The 18,885-nt window shown below is 37.1% G+C and overlaps 3 protein-coding genes across 3 annotated transcripts; all 3 read left to right on the top strand.

Moving 5' to 3' along the window:
* On the top strand, positions 1-1,388 carry LOC139140271 (nucleolar protein 58-like). Its single transcript, XM_070709411.1, has 2 exons — positions 1-56; positions 848-1,388. Exons 1-2 carry the CDS (start codon positions 1-3, stop codon positions 1,386-1,388), a joined length of 597 nt encoding a protein of 198 aa, XP_070565512.1.
* A 4,736-nt stretch (positions 1,389-6,124) lies between these two features.
* LOC139140270 (caldesmon-like) lies at positions 6,125-7,722 on the top strand. Its single transcript, XM_070709409.1, has 2 exons — positions 6,125-6,180; positions 7,173-7,722. Exons 1-2 carry the CDS (start codon positions 6,125-6,127, stop codon positions 7,720-7,722), a joined length of 606 nt encoding a protein of 201 aa, XP_070565510.1.
* Positions 7,723-9,637: 1,915 nt separating this feature from the next.
* Positions 9,638-11,250, top strand: LOC139140253 (protein enabled homolog). Its single transcript, XM_070709369.1, has 2 exons — positions 9,638-9,693; positions 10,701-11,250. The coding sequence occupies exons 1-2, from the start codon at positions 9,638-9,640 to the stop codon at positions 11,248-11,250; spliced, it is 606 nt and encodes a 201-aa protein (XP_070565470.1).
* The last annotated feature ends 7,635 nt before the right edge of the window (positions 11,251-18,885 follow it).

Raw genomic sequence — 18,885 nt, 5'->3', positions numbered from 1 at the left:
ATGGGTAACAGAAGTTCAAGGGAGTCTGATGTGTTCGAGAAAATTGTCTTGCAAAGGTGAGTTAACGAGTGAATTTGACTCTACAAACCAGAGTAACTGCAGCCTATCTGCAGTAGCGATATATGCACAGCTAAAATAATGCTTTGTAGAAGACAACAGAACAACAACAACTAGTCTTTCTGACTTCAGGAAGTGTCTGTTATAAATTTGTCTCGGTAGAAGTACAAGAAGTGCATTCTTTATAGAAGCTAGATTGTATGCTAGTATACCCAACATTCAGTCTTGTTATCTATAGCGTAAACTTACATCTATCTGATCCGTACTGCGGAACCCACTGCAAGGCCAGGTGGAAACGATAAAAGTTTCCTGCCTAACATGAATTTACAAAGTGCTTGAGGATAACTTTTCAATTTTAATTGATGACAATATGATAGAGACGTATGTTGGGGTTTACCTGTCTATTTTTCTGGCCCATTAAGGAGTACTCTACAAGGCTGTAATACAAAAAAATGGTTCCAAATCGAAGAAAGTAAATGCAAGGCACATCCCTTCGTACGATTGTTTTCGGCTTTGCAAAATTTACACGTTCTTACTATTGCGTGCAGGAAATTGATAGCGTCTTGCGGAGTGCAATGTAGAAGGGTAAAAATAGTAGTATGATATATATATATATATATATATATATATATATATATATATATATATATATATATAATATATATATATATAATGTATACATATACATATATACATATATATATATATATATATATATATATATATATATATATATATATATATATATATATATATATATATGACACTCTAGATAAATTCCTCTTTGCAGAGACGAAGAGGAGAACTACGCAGAATTGCTACAGAAATGGGAAGCCATGCAAGTTCATCTTTTAGCAATGGAGGAGAGAATTGAGAAAAAGAGCAAGAAGAAGAGGCTGTTTTTTAGAAAGAAAGCGAAAAAGGAAATCCAACGCCAGAAGGAATTTCTTGACGCTATCTGGGACACCAGAGATGCAGTGGTCACCGAAATGAAGAAGAACCGCTTGGTGGCGTATGACAGAATACAAAACCAGCAAACCAGAGAGCAGATAGAACGCGAAAGAAAGATATTAGAAGACGCACAAGTAAGCCTCGAGGAGAAAATTGAGAAAATGGAAAAGACAGAAGCGGCTGAGAGATGCAAGGAATGGATCAAGGAAAGAAAAGCTTGCCAGGGCGAGGATGAGGTCATCGAACGTGAGATGGCCGAACGAAGGGAGAAGATCACTCAGAGTAGGATGCGCAGTGCACAGAAAAGAGAAGAGAGAGCTGCCCTCCAAAAAGATAGATCATTTGGAGATTACTTCGCTAAACTAAAAGCCATGGTTTAGATCGAGTGAGAGGGAAAGTTTACATAAGCTAGACTCCGTGTTGCAATTGCCTAATGATTGCAACTTTTCACTACAAGAACTTGCGATTCAAGTTTATGAACAGAATACGTTCAAGCGTCCCCCTCTCTCAAACATATGTCCATAAGAAAGTTTTGTCTCCAAGTTGTTCGGCGTTTGTGAAACTTCACGGAGTTCAAGTTTCTTTGCATCGTTATGAGGAAAACGTAACAAAACACGGCACCGCCGGTGTCCGTTTCCAAGGAAGGAACTGGATAAACACTTTCCGGCTGTGTAGAGAGAGGAGGATTTGAAAACAGTCATATTTTACTTCGATTATATTGTTGGAAACATGGTAGAAAATAGAGAGGCAGAGACACAGAGACAACATGACAAAAATTTAAAAATTTAAGTTAGAGACTATTATAAGAATTATTCCACTGATATTTTTATTTATTGACATTGGTGATTTTTTTTTATTTGAAGCAGTTTAAGTCTTTGATATTTATTTCGTCGTTTACTCTTTCAGTTATGATTACATTCTACGATATTAATATTCTCTTGTTCTCATTCGTGTCAATAAACAGTAATCGAGAATGAATATTGCCTCTGTTTATATTCTTCGTAACCATCTGTGTAGTGGTCACCGGTAGAATTACTCCACCATCCTCAATTCAGCCATAATGATATTCATGACGCAGAAAAAAGATGATAAGTATCAAATCTGAAATCTCAGGTTTGCCCTTCCTCGGAACGACTCACTCACTTCGACGGAACCGCGCTTTAAATGGTCATATTTTGATAAGTTGGTTAAATTGGATGAGATGGGTACATGAAGTGGGTAGAATGGCTAGAACTGCTTTTATTTTGTTTCAGCTGAAGACATCCTGCATTAAAATATCCAGATAATCAACAGGCATTGTTTGTCCTCATTACAAATTTGTTTATTCTTCCATCCTTATCATTTTAAAAACATTGTAAAGATTAATCACTTGAAAGACAGTCTATTGTACCCTCAAATATGTTGTCGGAGAGCATTTCTGTCGGAGATCGATGTGTTGTATGCCTTCATGCTGTTTTGAACTCCCGAGGGCGCTGTGAGCGCAGCATGATTAGTGCAAAGTAAGGGACTGGTCAGTTTCTTCGGCCTGGGGGGGGGGCCGGTGGATTATTTTTTGCCGACGTCAAAAAGTGGCTGACCCCCCCTATTCCAAATTTTGAAAACAGGGTGACCCCCCCCTATTCCAAATTTCTAAACAGGGTGACCCCCCCCCCCCCGGGCGCGACAAAGGTAAAACAAAAGATGGACATAAATTATATATATATTATATATATATATATATATATATATATATATATATATATATATATATATTATATTTTACATTTTACATATATATTTATATTTTTAAATAGTCATTCTATGTTTTAGTGAAATTGTTGACATGTCAATTGTAAGACAGGAATTTCAAAGTGTCAATCTTAAAGTTTAAATACAGTACATTTTGAATGAGCTGTATTTTGAATGAGCTGTGAATGTATTTCACACTTTCTCTGCTTAACCAGATGTCCTGAACTGTTGTACAGAAATGGATGTCAATCATTAATATCAAAGAGGAAAAAGCAGTGAATCAAAACTTTGATGGGTGTTAAGACTTGCCAACCATCCAATTAAATCTACTGAGGAGCCATAGAGAGCTTTTTTAGCCAAATCTGATGTGTACAGTGTCTGAGAGGACCTTTTCTTGTGTAACACTGAAACCAAAAAGCACAGCTAATAATGACAAAAACTGCCTTTTTTAACTGTTATTTTGTTCATAAAAAAGCATCTTTCTACAGAAAACCTATGAAACAAAGAAAATAATTGCATCAATGAGAAGGAAAGATATCTTGTCATTTTTCTATCTCTAAAATAAGTCACTGTATCAAATATATATTGTGAAATATTTGTGCATGTTGCTTTCTCATACTGAATTCTCACAGAGAGAACAGAAAAGTATCAGGAATTTGTCATCCTTTTCATATGAAATGCAGATTTCATAATGGTACACTTTCACTTAGCAAACATCAAGATATCTCTGAAAGTATGGCGCCCGAAGGGCGCGCCAAAAAATATGAAACATCCTGATATATCTGATATATGCCTTGTATAATAAAGTCATGCACCTGAAGGGCATGCTGAAAGATGTATGATATATTAAAGTAATGAGCTTGAAGAGCACGCTGAAAAATATGGAACATACAGATATCTCTGATGTATGTATGCTTGATATGTTAAAGTTGGGCGTGCTGAAAAATATGACTGATTATTAAAGTTACGCGCCCGAAGGGCGCGCCGAAAAATACAACTGAATGATGAATTTTGTGGCTGACACTAGCATTTTAGGCAATGATGAGCCTGTGTCAAAATTCAAAAAACACACTGACCCCCCTATTGGGCATTTCAAAAACATGGTGACCCCCCCCTATCACCAAAGTCAAAAACAGGGTGACCCCCCCATGAATCCACCGCCCCCCCCAGGCTGAAGAAACTGACCAGTCCCTAAAGCTTATAGTAACGTAACACATTTGTTCTTATCTGCAAATAGAACGCAACAATACCACAGCCAGCAAAATTGTTCGAATCACTTGCGAAGTGTCAGCACTGCACGAAACATCTTTCAAAGGAATGGATCAAGGAAAGAAAAGCTTGCCAGGGCGAGGATGAGGTCATCGAACGTGAGATGGCCGAACGAAGGGAGAAGATCACTCAGAGTAGGATGCGCAGTGCACAGAAAAGAGAGGAGAGAGCTGCCCTCCAAAAAGATAGGTCATTCGGAGATTACTTCGCTAAACTAAAAGCCATGGCCAAGATCGAGTGAGAGGGAAAGTTTACACAGACTCCGTGTTGCAATTGCCTAATGATTGCAACTTTTCACTACAAGAACTTGCGATTCAAACTGCTCGGAATTTAAGTTTCTCTGCATCGTTACAACGAAAACGTAAAAGAACTTACAAAACAGTCAGCGGTTGTGTGGAGAGAGCAAGATTTGAAAGCAGTCGTATTTTACTTCGATACCATTGTTGGAAACATAGGGGGAAATACAGACGCAGAGACAACATGATAACAAATATAACAATTTAAGATAGCAGAGAATTTAAAGAAATTTTCCACTGATAGTTTTATATATTGACATTGGTGATTTTTTTTTATTTGAAGCAGTTTAAGTCTTTGATATTTATTTCGTCGTTTACTCTTTCAGTTATGATTACATTCTACGATATTAATATTCTCTTGTTCTCATTAAATTAATAGATAGTAATCGAGAATGAATATTGCCTCTGTTTATATTCTTAGTGACCATCTCAGTAGTGATCATCGGTAGAATTACTCCACCATCCTCAATTCAGCAATAATGATATTCATGACGCGGAAAAAAGATGATAAGTATATTAAATCTGAAATCTCAGGTTTGCCCTTCTTCGGAACGACTCACTCACTTCGACGGAACCGCGCCCTCAATGGTTATATTTTCACAAGTTGATGATGTTGCATAAGATGGGTACATGAAGTGGGTAGAATGGGTAGAACTGAATTTTTTTGGTTTTACGTCGAAAAGATGTGTTTTAGCTGAAGATGCTCTGTTACAACCGATAATGTGGTAACTTACCGATAATTATAGATCCATCGTTCTATCCATCGATCTACCCATCAATTTAGCTATTGATAGATAGATCGATTGACCGATGATCGATCGATCTATCGACCATCTATCGAACTCGATCGACCTATCGATAGATCAATCGATCTCTATTACCTATCTATCTATCTATCTATCTATCTATCTATCTATCTATCTATCTATCTATCTTATCTATCAATCTATCTATCTTTCTATCTATCTATCTATCTATCTATCTATCTATCTATCTATCTATCTATCTATCTATCTATCTATCTATCTATCTATCTATCTATCTATCTATCTATCTATCTATCTATCTATCTATCTATCTAACTATCTATCTATTTATCTTCTATTTGTAGATCGATCGATCTATCGCTCCCCATCAATCGCTTGATCAGATAAGTTATAGGTTAATTGATACGTTTTTGGTTGTTTTGATTCTGTATTGGTTAACTTTTCTACGGTATCAGTTGATTTAATCCATTATTGGTTTGTTCATACGTTATCGGTAAATTTGTTGATAGGTTATCGGCAAGGACAAATTACTACTTTATCGGTAATTTTTGACTACGTTATCGGTTAGAAAAAAATAACTACGTTATCGGTTCGTGACTGTGTTATTGGGTTTTATACGGTACCGGTAAGTTCCTACGTTATCGATGTAACACACCCTGCAGTAAAATACCCAAGAAATCAACAGGCATTGGTTTGTCCTCGTTGCAAATTTGTTTATTCCTCCATCCTCGCCATTTTAAAATCATTGTAAAGATTAATCACTTGAAAGACAGTCTATTATTCCCTCAAATATGTTATCGGAGAACATTTCCCTCGGAGATCGATGTGTTACATGCTTTCGTGGCGTTTTGAACTCCCGAGGGCGCTGTGAGCACCAGCATCATTGGTGCAAAGTAAAGCTTATAGTGACGTCACACATTTGTTCTATCTGCAAATAGAACGCAACAATACCACAGCCAGCAAAGTTGTTCGAATCACTTGCGAAGTGTCAGCACTGCACAAAAAACCTTTCAAACTGAGTGATAAATCTTGTAATTTCTACAGAAAACGTCAAACATGGGTAACAGAAGTTCAAGGGAGTCTAACGTGTTCGAGAAAATTGTCTTGCAAAGGTGAGTTCACGAGTATATTTGACCCTACAAACCAGAGTAACTGCAGCCTATCTGCAGTAGCGATATATGCACAGCTGAAATAATGCTTTGTACATGACAATCAGAACAACAACAACTAGTCTTTCTCATTTCGTGAAGTGTTGTAAATTTCTCTCTGCAGAAGTACATTCTTTAAAAAAGCTAGATTGCTACTTTACCAAATATTCATTCACAGTCATTGTAATCTAGCGTTAACTTATCTCTGATCCGTACATCGGAACCCATTGCACGGTCAGGTGGAAACGATAAATGTTTTATAATCCTAACATGAATTTTAAATAGTGCTTGAGGATAACTTTTCAATTTTAATTGGTTACAATATGATACAGACATGTGTTTGGGTTTATCTGTGTCGTTTTCATGCCCTTCAAGGAGTGCTCTGCAAGGTTTACACATGAACAAAATGGTTCCCAATCCAAGAAAGTGAATGCAAGGCGCGTCCCTTCGTACGATTGTTCTCGGCGTTGGGAAATTTACACGTTCTTACCATTGCGTGCAGCAAATTGATTGCGTCTTGCGGATTGCAATGAAGAAGGGCAGGCCTGAAAGAAGGTTAAAAATAAAAATAAGGCCAAAGTAATTAAATTCTTTGTTTTGCGTCCCAACCCGCTTAGGTTTTTAAGGTTTTCATAAAAAACACACACAGTGTATTTGAATAGGAAATTTTAGGACATGGCCGCTTAGCTTTTCTGAACTAAAATTTTGTTACAATTTTTTATTTGCTGCAATCAAATTACATTGTGTTTCAGCCGCTTAGACGCGTACCTTTTCCCATTTAGAGTGGACGCAAAACAAAGAATTTACTTACTTTGGCCTAATACACACACACACACACACACACACACACATACATACACACACACACACACACACACACACACACACACACACACACATATATATATATATAAACAGATATGTATATGACACTCTTGATAAATTCCTCTTTGCAGAGACGAAGAGGAGAACTACGCAGAATTGCTACAGAAGTGGGAAGCCATGCAAGTTCATCTTTTAGCAATGGAGGAGAGAATTGAGAAAAAGAGCAAGAAGAAGAGGCTGTTTTTTAGAAAGAAAGCGAAAAAGGAAATCCAACGCCAGAAGGAATTTCTTGACGCTATCTGGGACACCAGAGATGCAGTGGTCACCGAAATGAAGAAGAACCGCTTGGTGGCGTATGACAGAATACAAAACCAGCAAACCAGAGAGCAGATAGAACGCGAAAGAAAGATATTAGAAGACGCACAAGTAAGCCTCGAGGAGAAAATTGAGAAAATGGAAAAGACAGAAGCGGCTGAGAGATGCAAGGAATGGATCAAGGAAAGAAAAGCTTGCCAGGGCGAGGATGAGGTCATCGAACGTGAGATGGCCGAACGAAGGGAGAAGATCACTCAGAGTAGGATGCGCAGTGCACAGAAAAGAGAGGAGAGAGCTGCCCTCCAAAAGGATAGGTCATTCGGAGATTACTTCGCTAAACTAAAAGCCATGGCCAAGATCGAGTGAGAGGGAAAGTCTACACAGACTCCGTGTTGCAATTGCCTAATGATTGCAACTTTTCACTACAAGAACTTGCCATTCAAGTTCATGACTAGAATACATTCAAGCGTTCCCCTCTCACAAACATATCTCCTTAAGAAGATGCTGTCGCAAGGGTTGTTCGGCGTTTGCGTAACTGCTCGGAATTTCAGTTCCTCTGCATCGTTACAACGAAAACGTAAAAGAACTTACAAAACAGTCAGCGGTTGTGTGGAGAGCGCAATATTTGAAACCAGTCGTATTTTACTTCGATACCCTTGTTGGAAACATAGGGGGAAACAGAGACGCAGAGACAACATCATAAAAAATATAAGAGTTTAAGATAGCAGAGAATTTAAAGAAATTTTCCACTGATAGTTTTATATTGACATTGGTGATTTTTTATGACAAGCAGTTCAAGTCTTTGATATTTATTCCGTTGTTTTCTCTTTCAGTTATGATTATATTCTACGATTAATATTCTCCTTTTCTCATTCGTGTCAATAAACAGTAATCGAGAATGAATATTGCCTCTGTTTATACTCTTCGTAACCATCTGTGTAGTGGTCACCGGTAAAAATACTCCACCATCCTCAATTCAGCAAATATGATATTCATGACCCAGAAAAACGATGATAAGTATAAAATCTGAAATCTCAGCTTTGCCCTTCTTCGGAACGACTCACTCACTTCGACAGAACTGCGCCCTCAATGGTCATATTTTCACAAGTTGGTTATGTTGGATGAGATGGGTACATGAAGTGGGTAGGGTACAACTGAATTTCTTTTTGGTTTTACGTCGAAAAGAAGTGTTTCAGCTGAAGACGCCCTGCTACAACCGATAACGTAATAACTAACCGATAACATTAGATCCATCGTTGTATCCATCGATCTACCAATCAATTTATCTATTGAAAGATAGATCGATTGACCGATAGATCTATCGATCGATCTATCGACCATCTATCGAACATCGATCGATCTATCGATAGATCGATCGATCTCCCTATCTATTACCTATCTATCTATCTATCTATCTATCTATCTATCTATCTATCTATCTATCTATCTATCTATCTATCTATCTATCTATCTATCTATCTATCTATCTATCTATCTATCTATCTATCTATCTATCTATCTATCTATCTATCTATCTATCTATCTATCTATTTATCTTCTATTTGTAGTTCGATCGATGTATCGCTCCCCATCAATCGCTTGATCAGAGAAGTTATAGGTTAATTGATACGTTTTTGGTTGTTTTGATTCTGTATTGGTTAACTTTTCTACGGTATCAGTTGATTTAATCCATTATTGGTTTGTTCATACGTTATCGGTAAATTTGTTGATAGGTTATCGGCAAGGACAAATTACTACTTTATCGGTAATTTTTGACTACGTTATCGGTTAGAAAAAAATAACTACGTTATCGGTTCGTGACTGTGTTATTGGGTTTTATACGGTACCGGTAAGTTCCTACGTTATCGATGTAACACACCCTGCAGTAAAATACCCAAGAAATCAACAGGCATTGGTTTGTCCTCGTTGCAAATTTGTTTATTCCTCCATCCTCGCCATTTTAAAATCATTGTAAAGATTAATCACTTGAAAGACAGTCTATTATTCCCTCAAATATGTTATCGGAGAACATTTCCCTCGGAGATCGATGTGTTACATGCTTTCGTGGCGTTTTGAACTCCCGAGGGCGCTGTGAGCACCAGCATCATTGGTGCAAAGTAAAGCTTATAGTGACGTCACACATTTGTTCTATCTGCAAATAGAACGCAACAATACCACAGCCATCAAGTTGCTCGAATCACTTGCGAAGTGTCAGCACTGCACAAAAAAAAACTTTCAAACTGAGTGATAAATCTTGTAATTTCTACAGAAAACGTCAAACATGGGTAACAGAAGTTCAAGGGAGTCTAACGTGTTCGAGAAAATTGTCTTGCAAAGGTGAGTTCACGAGTATATTTGACCCTACAAACCAGAGTAACTGCAGCCTATCTGCAGTAGCGATATATGCACAGCTGAAATAATGCTTTGTACATGACAATCAGAACAACAACAACTAGTCTTTCTCATTTCGTGAAGTGTTGTAAATTTCTCTCTGCAGAAGTACATTCTTTAAAAAAGCTAGATTGCTACTTTACCAAATATTCATTCACAGTCATTGTAATCTAGCGTTAACTTATCTGATCCGTACATCGGAACCATTGCACGGTCAGGTGGAAACGATAAATGTTTTATAATCCTAACATGAATTTTAAATAGTGCTTGAGGATAACTTTTCAATTTTAAGTGGTTACAATATGATACAGACATGTGTTTGGGTTTATCTGTGTCGTTTTCATGCCCTTCAAGGAGTGCTCTGCAAGGTTTACACATGAACAAAATGGTTCCCAATCCAAGAAAGTGAATGCAAGGCGCGTCCCTTCGTACGATTGTTCTCGGCGTTGGGAAATTTACACGTTCTTACCATTGCGTGCAGCAAATTGATTGCGTCTTGCGGATTGCAATGAAGAAGGGCAGACCTGAAAGAAGGTTAAAAATAAAAATAAGGCCAAAGTAATTAAATTCTTTGTTTTGCGTCCCAACCCGCTTAGGTTTTTAAGGTTTTCATAAAAAACACACACAGTGTATTTGAATAGGAAATTTTAGGACGTGACCGCTTAGCTTTTCTGAACTCAAATTTTGTTACAATTTTTTTTATTTGCTGCAATCAAATTACATTGTGTTTCAGCCGCTTAGACGCGTACCTTTTCCCATTTAGAGTGGACGCAAAACAAAGAATTTACTTACTTTGGCCTAATACACACACACACACACAAATACATACACACACACACATCATATATATATATATATATATATATATATATATATATATATATATATATATATATATATATTATATATAAACAGATATGTATATGACACTCTTGATAAATTCCTCTTTGCAGAGACGAAGAGGAGAACTACGCTGAATTGCTACAGAAATGGGAAGCCATGCAAGTTCATCTTTTAGCAATGGAGGAGAGAATTGAGAAAAAGAGCAAGAAGAAGAGGCTGTTTTTTAGAAAGAAAGCGAAAAAGGAAATCCAACGCCAGAAGGAATTTCTTGACGCTATTTGGGACACCAGAGATGCAGTGGTCACCGAAATGATGAAGAACCGCTTGGTGGCGTATGACAGAATACAAAACCAGCAAACCAGAGAGCAGATAGAACGCGAAAGAAAGATATTAGAAGACGCACAAGTAAGGCTGGAGAAGAAAATTGAGAAAATGGAAAAGACAGAAGCGGCTGAGAGATGCAAGGAATGGATCAAGGAAAGAAAAGCTTGCCAGGGCGAGGATGAGGTCATCGAACGTGAGATGGCCGAACGAAGGGAGAAGATCACTCAGAGTAGGATGCGCAGTGCACAGAAAAGAGAGGAGAGAGCTGCCCTCCAAAAGGATAGGTCATTCGGAGATTACTTCGCTAAACTAAAAGCCATGGCCAAGATCGAGTGAGAGGGAAAGTTTACACAGACTCCGTGTTGCAATTGCCTAATGATTGCAACTTTTCACTACAAGAACTTGCGATTCAAGTTTATGAACAGAATACATTCAAGTGTTCTCCACTCACAAACGTATCTCCATAAGAGGGTTTTGTCTACAAGTTATTCGGCGTTTCTGAAACTGTACGGAGTTCAAGTTTCTTTGCATCTTTATAAGGAAAACGTAACAAAACACGACACCGCCGGTGTCCGTTTCCAAGGAAGGAACTGGATAAACACTTTCCGGCTGTGTAGAGAGAAGAGGATTTGAAAACAGTCATATTTTACTTCGATACCATTGTTGAAAACATGGGGACAATAGAGACGCAGAGACAATATGACAAAAATATAAAATTTAAGATAGCAGACAATTATAAGAAATGTTCGACTGATATTTTTATTTATTGATATCGGTGAATTTTTTTTACGGTGAATTTTTTTTAAGGTAAAGGGCGACGAATTCGGACGCGCACACGCTTTAGAACGTTTCTGCGCAGATTTAACTCCAGCCTGCCGCAAATGGGTTATTTTGTAGCGCATGTATTTAACATTACCTGTCATTGTTGAAATTGCGCCTTTACCTAATTTTTTGACCCAGTGTCTTAGAAATACATGTGACCTATAACCTTGTCATATTTTGACCCCCTAGGAAGCTGGTTTTTATTCAATATGAGCGAAAAATTAACATTTCTCTCCCATTTATATGGCGCAAATTACCCATTCACCTGGAGATATTGTAAAAAGTAGCGTGGTGACACCCTTTTATTAAAAGTGTAAACTAAATGGTATTATGTCAGGAGTTTATTCACCAAGTTTGGTCAAAATGACACCATTCAAAGCGACAGGAAGAAAGTTCGAAAATTATGAAGTGATATAATTTGATATCTTCATTTTGTAATCGATACTTATGTTAAAGTTTCTTCACAAACATCATGAAAACTATACATTCGATAGATATGGATCTTAAGTCTAGGTATTTATTAAAATTAACTCATTTGCTAAGCGTTTTATAATTGCTTTCTTTAGTTTATGTGAATTATATCATTTTTATTTATTTCTAACGACGCCATTTTAACGTCCGTTTCCATGGAAACAAGCGTGGTGACCCCCGTTTTTTATTTCATTTTTGAACTTGCACAACTTCCAAGAATATTTGTGCAAAGTCTCAAGAAAATGACACCACAACTTAATTTTGACGTAATTCGTAGTACTTCACCTTAAGTCAAGCAGTTCAAATCTTTGATATTTATTAAGTCGTTTACTCTTTCAGTTGTGATTATATTTTACAATGATAATATTCTCTTGATCTCATTCGTGTCAATAAACAGTAATCGAGAATGAATATTGCCTCTATTTATATTCTTCGTAACCATCTGTGTAGTGGTTACCGGTAGAATTACTCCACCATCCTCAATTCAGCCATAATGATATTCATGACGCAGAAAAAAGATGATAAGTATCAAATCTGAAATCTCAGGTTTGCCCTTCCTCGGAACGACTCACTCACTTCGACGGAACCGCGCTTTTAATCATGGTCATATTTTGATAAGTTGGTTAAATTGGATGAGATGGGTACATGAAGTTGGTAGAATGGCTAGAATTGCTTTTATTTTGTTTCAGCTGAAGACATCCTGCATTAAAATATCCAGATAATCAACAGGCATTGTTTGTCCTCATTACAAATTTGTTATTTTTCATCCTTATCATTTTAAAAACATTGTAAAGATTAATCACTTGAAAGACAGTCTATTGTACCCTCAAATATGTTGTCGGAGAGCATTTCTGTCGGAGATCGATGTGTTCTATGCTTTAATGCTGTTTTGAACTCCAGAGGGCGCTGTGAGCGCCAGCATGATTAGTGCAAAGTAAAGCTTATAGTGACGTAACACATTTGTTCTTATCTGCAAAAAGAACGCAACAATACCACAACCAGCAAAGTTGTTCGAATCACTTGCGAAGTGTCAGCACTGCACAAAAAAACTTTCAAACTGAGCGATAAATCTTGTAATTTCTACAGAAAACGTCAAACATGGGTAACAGAAGTTCAAGGGAGTCTAATGTGTTCGAGAAAATTGTCTTGCAAAGGTGAGTTCACGAGTAAATTTGACCCTACAAACCAGAGTAACTGCAGCCTATCTGCAGTAGCGATATATGCACAGCTAAAATAATGCTTTGTACATGACAACAGAACAACAACAACTAGTCTTTCTCATTTCGTGAAGTGTCTGTTATAAATTTGTCTCTGCAGAAGTACCAGAAGTGCATTCTTCTAAGAAGCTAGATTGCTAGTATACCCAACATTCAGTCATTGTTATCTATAGCGTAAACTTACATCTATCTGATCCGTACTGCGGAACCCACTGCAGGGCCAGGTGGAAAAGATAAAAGTTTCACGCCTAACATGAATTTTACAAAGTGCTTGAGGATAACTTTTCAATTTTAATTGATGACAATATGATAGAGACGTATGTTGGGGTTTACCTGTCTATTTTTCTGGCCCTTCAAGGATTACTCTACAAGGCTGTAATACAAGAAAAATGGTTCCAAATCGAAGAAAGTAAATGCAAGCCACATCCCTTCGTGGGTTGTTTTCGGCTTTGCAAAATTTACACGTTCTTACTATTGCGTGCAGGAAATTGATAGCGTCTTGCGGAGTGCAATGTAGAAGGGTAAAAATAGTAGTATGATATATATATATATATATATATATATATATATATATATATATATATATATATATATATATATATATATATATATATATATATATATATATATATGACACTCTTGATAAATTCCTCTTTGCAGAGACGAAGAGGAGAACTACGCAGAATTGCTACAGAAATGGGAAGCCATGCAAGTTCATCTTTAGCAATGGAGGAGAGAATTGAGAAAAAGAGCAAGAAGAAGAGGCTGTTTTTTAGAAAGAAAGCGAAAAAGGAATCCAACGCCAGAAGGAATTTCTTGACGCTATCTTGGACACCAGAAGTGCAGTGGTCACCGAAATGAAGAAGAACCGCTTGGTGGCGTATGACAGAATACAAAACCAGCAAACCAGAGAGCAGATAGAACGCGAAAGAAGATATTAGAAGACGCACAACTAAGCCTCGAGGAGAAAATTGAGAAAATGGAAGAGACAGAAGCGGCTGAGAGATGCAAGGAATGGATCAAGGAAAGAAAAGCTTGCCAGGGCGAGGATGAGGTCATCGAACGTGAGATGGCCGAACGAAGGGAGAAGATCACTCAGAGTAGGATGCGCAGTGCACAGAAAAGAGAGGAGAGAGCTGCCCTCCAAAAGGATAGGTCATTCGGAGATTACTTCGCTAAACTAAAAGCCATGGCCAAGATCGAGTGAGAGGGAAAGTCTACACAGACTCCGTGTTGCAATTGCCTAATGATTGCAACTTTTCACTACAAGAACTTGCCATTCAAGTTCATGACTAGAATACATTCAAGTGTTCTCCACTCACAAACGTATCTCCATAAGAGTGTTTTGTCTCCAAGTTATTCGGCGTTTGCGTAACTGTACGGAATTTCAGTTCCTCTGCATCGTTACAACGAAAACGTAAAATAACTTACAAAACAGTCAGCGGTTGTGTGGAGAGCGCAATATTTGAAACCAGTCGTATTTTACTTCGATACCCTTGTTGGAAACATAGGGGAAATAGAGACGCAGAGACAACATCATAAAAAATATAAGAGTTTAAGATAGCAGAGAATTTAAAGAATTTTTCCACTGAAAGTTTTATATTGACATTGGTGATTTTTTTTATGACAAGCAGTTTAAGTCTTTGATATTTATTCCGTTGTTTTTTCTTTCAGTTATAATTATATTCTACGATTAATATTCTCCTGTTCTCATTCGTGTCAATAAACAGTAATCGAGAATGAATATTGCCTCTGTTTATACTCTTCGTAACCATCTGTGTAGTGGTCCTCGGTAAAAATACTCCACCATCCTCAATTCAGCAAATATGATATTCATGACCCAGAAAAACGATGATAAGTATAAAATCTGAAATCTCAGCTTTGCCCTTCTTCGGAACGACTCACTCACTTCGACAGAACTGCGCCCTCAATGGTCATATTTTCACAAGTTGGTTATGTTGGATGAGATGGGTACATGAAGTGGGTAGGGTACAACTGAATTTCTTTTTGGTTTTACGTCGAAAAGAAGTGTTTCAGCTGAAGACGCCCTGCTACAACCGATAACGTAATAACTAACCGATAACATTAGATCCATCGTTGTATCCATCGATCTACCAATCAATTTATCTATTGAAAGATAGATCGATTGACCGATAGATCTATCGATCGATCTATCGACCATCTATCGAACATCGATCGATCTATCGATCGATCGATCTATCGATAGATCGATCGATCTCCCTATCTATTACCTATTTATCTATCTATCTATCTATCTATCTATCTATCTATCTTTCTATCTATCTATCTATCTATCTATCTATCTATCTATCTATCTATCTATCTATCTATTTATCTTCTATTTGTAGATCGATCGATGTATCGCTCCCCATCAATCGCTTGATCAGATAAGTTATAGGTTAATTGATACGTTTTTGGTTGTTTTGATTCTGTATTGGTTAACTTTTCTACGGTATCAGGTGATTACTTCGCTAAACTAAAAGCCATGGCCAAGATCGAGTGAGAGGGAAAGTTTACACAGACTCCGTGTTGCAATTGCCTAATGATTGCAACTTTTCACTACAAGAACTTGCGATTCAAGTTTATGAACAGAATACATTCAAGTGTTCTCCACTCACAAACGTATCTCCATAAGAGGGTTTTGTCTCCAAGTTATTCGGCGTTTGTGAAACTGTACGGAGTTCAAGTTTCTTTGCATCTTTATAAGGAAAACGTAACAAAACACGGCACCGCCGGTGTCCGTTTCCAAGGAAGGAACTGGATAAACACTTTCCGGCTGTGTAGAGAGAGGAGGATTTGAAAACAGTCATGTTTTACTTCATGTGAATTTTTTTGAAACACAGGGGAAAATAGAGACGCAGAGACTCCATGATAAAAAATATAAAATTTTAATACAGCATAGAATAATAAGAAATTGTCAACTTATATTTTTATTTATTGACATTGATGAAATTTCTTACGTCAAGAAGTTTATGTTTTTGATATATATTCCTTCACTGTTTAAGTTTTAATTATCTTCTACAATGATTATATTCTCTTTTTCTCATTCGTGTCCATAAACGGTGACCGAGAATGAATATTGCCTCTGTTTATATTCTTTGTAAGCATTTATGTGCCCATGAAGGTTAGAATTCGAATTACTCCACCATCCTCAATTCGGCCATAATGATATTCATGTCGCAGAAAGACGATAAATATAAAAACTGAAATTTTAGGTTTGCCCTCCCTCGGAATGACCCACTCGCCTCGTTGGAACTGCGCCCTCAAAGTGTGCGTGTCTCAGTGGGATAGAATGATTTGAACTGCCAAATTTCTCAATGGTGAGCATCCCATGTTAAAGACCTAGTCACTCAAAGTCTCTTTTCTTTGTCACCTTGAATTTAAGTTATGAATAACTTGTCAGTGCACTTTCGTGTTTCCTAACTTCCCTGTTATGCGCTAGGCTCAATATGTTCAAACATCACTCAAGTCCTGCATGCTCCGTAATATTTTACCATACCTTCATGAAAATGCGGACTCTAACTGATGCATTGTGGTGTAGCGTCAAGAAAAGAGAATTTCATTGCAATTCAGTGCAAAAACACCGAAATTGACAATCCTGGGTTCAAAGGTGAAAGCCATAATGTTTCTTTGGTTAAATCCTGAGAAATCACTGATGGTATGAAAATGAATTTTCCCCGAAGCTTTCCGATCTGTAAATTAAAGCATTCATACGCGTGCGATGTGATATCTTGATATTCAAGAAGAACCTTATTTGCATACTATAGGAAAATTGAAATGACCGTTATTCCTACTGTGAACAAACAACCATGTTATTGTATAGTATTATTAGAATGAGATGTGAAAATTTCACAAGTGTTGGAAAAATTGGTGAAAAATAAGCATTTAAACCATGTTATTTGCATATATTTGCACATGTTCAAACTTCTTGCTCAATAACATCACAACAGCTTGGGTACACCCTACCAATACGAGTATATTGACCAGAGCTTAAATGTACTCAAAATATATATATTTTTTTTGTTTAAAAGTGAAGTAGGGCAAAGAACGCTGTTAAATGTGCAACACTGCCATTAAGATGACTGAGATACGCCCACTTTGTGAGACAAACTTGTTCTGAACGGGCCCGGGTCCACTCTGCAAGTGAAAATCGCGGAGAGCGCCCTCGAGCGACGAATCTTTCGAAATACGCGCTAAATCGAATGAAGAGCTATTTAACTAGGTCACGGTCTGACCGTGACTAGGTCAATGCAAGGTTATCATTAACTACGTTAAAAGCGAGCGAGGACCCTTACCCTACTCTCGCGATATTGGCTTATTAGTTTTATACCAGGTGGGTGAATATTACGGTCATAACCAACAGAAGAACATAAATTTGGTGAAGAAAAAATTGCATCTTTATTTTCAAGAAAAAATTCAAGTTCTTCTCCTTTGTTCTTTGAATGTATATTGAGTAGTATTTAAAACCAGAGTGTAAACAGACTCATTGGTGAATCCAAGGTGAATATTTAAAATCGTCAGACTGTAAATTGCTCACGCCATTCAAGGAATTGATTGCGTCACTTTTATTTTAATTGAAATTATTTCAATTTCAATTAATTTTCAGTAATGTTTTAAAATTGAAATTGAACTCCTGGTCCTCTTGAGCAACAGAATTTGCTTTGACAAAAAAATCTGCATCAAAAATCGGGAATGGGGTCATATTTCAATTTCAAGTAGGTGTAATTTTAACTGGTTGGTGGCCCATTGTGAAAAAAGCTGGTCTTTTAGTAGACGGCGGTGTTGATCTGTTGTAAAGATCCGTTATCGCCAAGCAAAGCTGTCAAGTTTTTATCCTGATCTTATTGACGTCGACTAATGAATCATATATTGAATGCGCATGTCACGACATGTCATGAAAAACCGGATGGAAGAGAAATATCGATTAGGCAAAACGGACAGAGTCCGATTCGAACAAACTGGGGTTGCTACTGTTATCGTCCGCTGTAGCATAACAACCTAAGTGCGTCACCTTAAAGGAGAATACGCCTCGAAGACAGATATCTGGACTCTCGAATTTCTACAATTTTTTTCTAATCTATCACTTAGAGGCTCATTTTAAAGCTCTTTGCGTGAGAAAAACGTTAACGTTCTTAATTTTTCAAAACCGAAATTTTATTTTCCCAATAGAATTAACACAGGGATGGTAGCCATTTTGAATGTCAAATATCTGTTAATATTAGATAATTTGTTTCTTTAGCACTAAACTTTGCATGGTGACCCATGATTTTATTCTTGATTTAGTAAGAGAATGGCTAAACGTTCTAAAAGTTTTCTTGGGTTAAGTTTGATCAAAAGTTTAAGTCGTTCACTTTCAAGGCACGTGCTACCTTAATACAAGCCCAGCCACGGGCATAATCAGATTATTGTAGTTCATACTGCGCTTGACAGCACAGTCCAA

The sequence above is a fragment of the Ptychodera flava genome, chromosome 9, assembly GCF_041260155.1.
Source record: "Ptychodera flava strain L36383 chromosome 9, AS_Pfla_20210202, whole genome shotgun sequence".
Lineage (NCBI taxonomy): Eukaryota > Metazoa > Hemichordata > Enteropneusta > Ptychoderidae > Ptychodera > Ptychodera flava.
The sequence above is the reverse complement of the archived record's forward strand: the minus strand, read 5'-3'. Positions and strand labels throughout refer to the sequence as shown.

What these genes read in the sequence shown, in the direction of transcription:
- LOC139140271 (XM_070709411.1), top strand. Translation starts at nt 1, where the DNA reads ATGGGTAACAGAAGTTCAAGGGAGTCTGATGTGTTCGAGAAAATTGTC. An exon ending in GAGAAAATTGTCTTGCAAAG is followed by an intron (nt 57 to 847) that starts GTGAGTTAACGA and finishes TCCTCTTTGCAG; the next exon opens with AGACGAAGAGGAGAACTACG.
- LOC139140270 (XM_070709409.1), top strand. Translation starts at nt 6,125, where the DNA reads ATGGGTAACAGAAGTTCAAGGGAGTCTAACGTGTTCGAGAAAATTGTC. An exon ending in GAGAAAATTGTCTTGCAAAG is followed by an intron (nt 6,181 to 7,172) that starts GTGAGTTCACGA and finishes TCCTCTTTGCAG; the next exon opens with AGACGAAGAGGAGAACTACG.
- LOC139140253 (XM_070709369.1), top strand. Translation starts at nt 9,638, where the DNA reads ATGGGTAACAGAAGTTCAAGGGAGTCTAACGTGTTCGAGAAAATTGTC. An exon ending in GAGAAAATTGTCTTGCAAAG is followed by an intron (nt 9,694 to 10,700) that starts GTGAGTTCACGA and finishes TCCTCTTTGCAG; the next exon opens with AGACGAAGAGGAGAACTACG.